This window comes from Melampsora larici-populina, assembly GCF_000204055.1.
Source record: "Melampsora larici-populina 98AG31 unplaced genomic scaffold MELLAscaffold_15, whole genome shotgun sequence".
In the NCBI taxonomy this organism is placed as follows: domain Eukaryota; kingdom Fungi; phylum Basidiomycota; class Pucciniomycetes; order Pucciniales; family Melampsoraceae; genus Melampsora; species Melampsora laricis-populina.
In genome coordinates, this window is record NW_006768779.1 from 199194 (window position 1) to 202513 (window position 3320).

At 44.0% G+C, this 3320-nt stretch overlaps 1 protein-coding gene across 1 annotated transcript; it reads right to left on the reverse strand.

Moving 5' to 3' along the window:
* Nucleotides 1-234: 234 nt before the first annotated feature.
* MELLADRAFT_85643 (uncharacterized protein) lies at nt 235-2453 on the reverse strand (the record flags this gene model as incomplete). Its single annotated transcript, XM_007409379.1, has 7 exons — nt 235-572; nt 633-930; nt 1035-1396; nt 1461-1546; nt 1615-2032; nt 2111-2206; nt 2261-2453. The coding sequence occupies 7 exons, from the start codon at nt 2451-2453 to the stop codon at nt 235-237; spliced, it is 1791 nt and encodes a 596-aa protein (XP_007409441.1).
* Between the last annotated feature and the right edge of the window lie 867 nt (nt 2454-3320).

A 3320-nucleotide genomic window follows, 5' to 3' on the forward strand; every position in this document is an offset into this window, starting at 1 on the left:
CGATCACACCTCGAAGGTTTCATATAGATGTGACTGGGGTGTGATTGTCAGTCACAAAGGTGTGACTGACAATCACAACTTAGTCACATCTATATGAAGACTACATATACAAAAGAAAGATTTATATATTAAAATTTTTGGCTCATTCAATATTAAATTCACTACAAGATCAAAGTGGTTAGTTGATAATATGAAGACTACATATAAAAAGATTTATATATTGATATATTTGGCTCATTCAATATCACCCAATCCAGTCCATTCCTCATCTTCATCCATTTCGTCATCAATAGGTAAATCTTGCGTGTTAGTAACCTCTTCATCTATATTCATTCTGTTATCATCATCATCTTCCTCATCTGTGTCCATCTTTTCTAACTTGAAAAGATTAGCCTTGACATCATCCAGCCACAAAGATCTGCGACTATTCATAGCATTGAATCCTAGCTTCAAAGTTTCATGTGGCAGTTTAGAAGCATGCATCTGGATTATTTTGATGTTGTATTTGTCGAGTAAGATGGCTTCTGGATCAGGTCCTCGTGGAAAACCGACTTCGTATCCAAGTAAACCCTCTGATTATTTCAGAAACAAATCAGCATAAGAAAATAGACGAGATAAGGGCTTGAACTTACTCATACATGTTCGCAACGCAAGAGCAAGGTCAGACTTCACTTTATCTCCAGGATCAGTCTTTTGCGCCTTCTCCGTTAAGATACCATTAGTACCAATGGTTTCAGCTACAATTTCCCCGACAGAAAGGCCTTGCGCCCTGGCGGCAAACATTGAAGAGAAATTACACTTCTTATTGACATACTTCTCCATTTCTTCTATCGATGTATACTCTCTACACCAGCCTCTTGAAGAAGAGCAAACCTCAGTCAAACTGTGTTTGCTACATGCCAGAAGGTAGTAGTCAAAGCCCATGTTGTTCTACTCATCCTCAATCTGTAAAACAGACAAGACGGAACAGCGAAACCCAGCCAGGGAAGTTCATTAAGTATCACCTAAATCGAATAGATTATGGAAATACGTACCTGGTTTTGAAGCCGTTCGATAGTTTTAAGTGACTGACGGTTGTAATCAGGCAAAGAGGGACCAGAGGCCACACGTTTAGAAGCCTTTGAATATTCCTTAGCAACCTTTTCCTTCCAAACTATCTGATCATATAAAGCCTGTAATGCTTCACGTTCCCCAGGCTCAAAGATGATTGGATCCTTTTTCGCATCTTCATCGGTATCGACTTTCTTACCATGTTGTGAATAATGCAGACCAGATAGGGCATGAAAAACCGGAGGGGAAAATACCTCTTTATGTTCTATAGGAAGACGAGTCCATATATCGCCAAGTAACTTATTTCGAGACGCTAAGACACCTTTCTGGCCCCACTTACGTGGCACTAGCAATGAATCGTCAATATCATTACACAGGTAATGTATAACTGTAAGAGTGAGAAAACTCACTTCGCTTTCGGTGTTTTTCAATCTCCTTCCCAAACTTCAACCAAATTTGATAACCGCTTGGTCGTCGGCGACCACCAAGTTCCCCCCTGTGAAATAAATAAATCAGTCAACTGACCTGAGCTAGAAATCAAATCATAAACGAAATAGCACTTACAATGCTTTGTTCAATGTAAAAGTACTGACATTACCCATGATTGCAAGCATCGACTTATGTTGCTTGTAAAGGTTTTGAATTGCGCGAGCTTCAGTTAAAATCTTAGGGGGTACCGCCGTACGCTTCTTCTTTTGCAATCGGTCTTGGACAGCTATCCGGGCTGGAGGCCAGTCATCAACTAGCTGTTTATAGTTATCAATAGTAGGTAGGATTGTTTCAGCTTCTTCCTCCAATTGAACGTTTGAGGAACGCAGAGCTCGTCGGGTGTTGGTTCCAGTAGGTAGGTCCGTTTCAGCTTCATCCTGTGGTTGAACAATTAATGAATGCAGAGGGCGTCGGGTGTTTGTTCGAGTGGGTTCTGGGACTTCTTCAGGATCTTCTTCCTCCAGGGAGGTTTGCCTCGCGAGTCGTGCCATTACTGTATCTCCAAGTGAAAGCATATTATTAATACAATATGATCACGTGCAGGATGTTTGAGGATATTCATTCAGCTCACGATCATCCTCGTCATCGTGGTCTTCGTCCTGGTCTTTGTTCTCGTCTGCGATGTAGAGGAGGTGCGATTGGGTTTGGGTTCGTAAGTTATTATGATCTCACCCATCTGCAAGAATCAATAGTAAGGAAGTTAGTGCTGAATGGTGCTTACCAGAATCGACGTCATCAAGCGCCATTTCTGCCGCGGTCAACTCATTTTGGCGTCGGGTTCGGGAGGTTTGAATCCGAGTGGTTTTGGGCCTTGAAGATATAGACTTCGACATGATTGATCTAGATCCCGTGTGGCTTTTGCGCTTGGAGCGCATGCTTCTTGATTTGGAAGCTGAAGATCGAGGGGTGTGCATCGTATAGAGTTTAGAGAATTAGTCGAGTTCCAGGAAAGGCTGACGTAAGGAAAGGGAGTGATATGGGGATTGAGTGATGATGTAACTGGTGACTAGGGCTGTGACCCGGCCCTGAGAGTTCGTGGCCGGCCCCGGGGCCAAGCCCGACCCTGGGTAGACCCGAGGTCCCCTGGAAACTTCTCAGGGCCGACCAGGGCCTGCCCGAATCTCAGGCCTTGGGTGTCCAGGCAGGGCCGGGCCCAGATTTATGAGTAAAAAACCCTTGGAAAGGGGAAATTTTTATATTATTTTTGGCGAAAACAGGATCGGCAGGGCTTTGCACCCTCTTCTGATTAGGTTCAGAGCCCCGAGGCCGGGACCGCCAGCGTTGAAAATATCGCCGGGCACCTTCGGCCGGGCAGGGCCGGGACCGGGTCACAGCCCTACTGGTGACAAGGTAGGGATTTGTTTACATACCAGAATCTTGCTTTGACGAAAACAAAAATGGGTGGCAGACCCTATACAGTCTAGCACGTGATAAAATCACTGCGACATGTCACTTACTTTACACCTTGATTATCACGTGCAAGTGTCAAGGACTGTATAGGAGTGGATGAACGATTTGATTTATCCTTGTCTTGCTGAAATATTCTCAGCTGAGTTCACCTAGCAGTTGGAATTGAATCCTCTCGTTCCTTTTGGTATTTGGATGTTCATACAATATCAATTGGGAGGAATACACCTGTCACTATTCAAATCGTTTTACCATTTTCATTTGGGATGGCTGGGAGTAGTTGAGAGTTGCCATTCTTGGAGGACAGGGGCCAGTGAGAGTATCTGTCCGTTCTGTCCGTTTCAGGCTGTTTGAAAAACGAGTCTGTGCCCCTT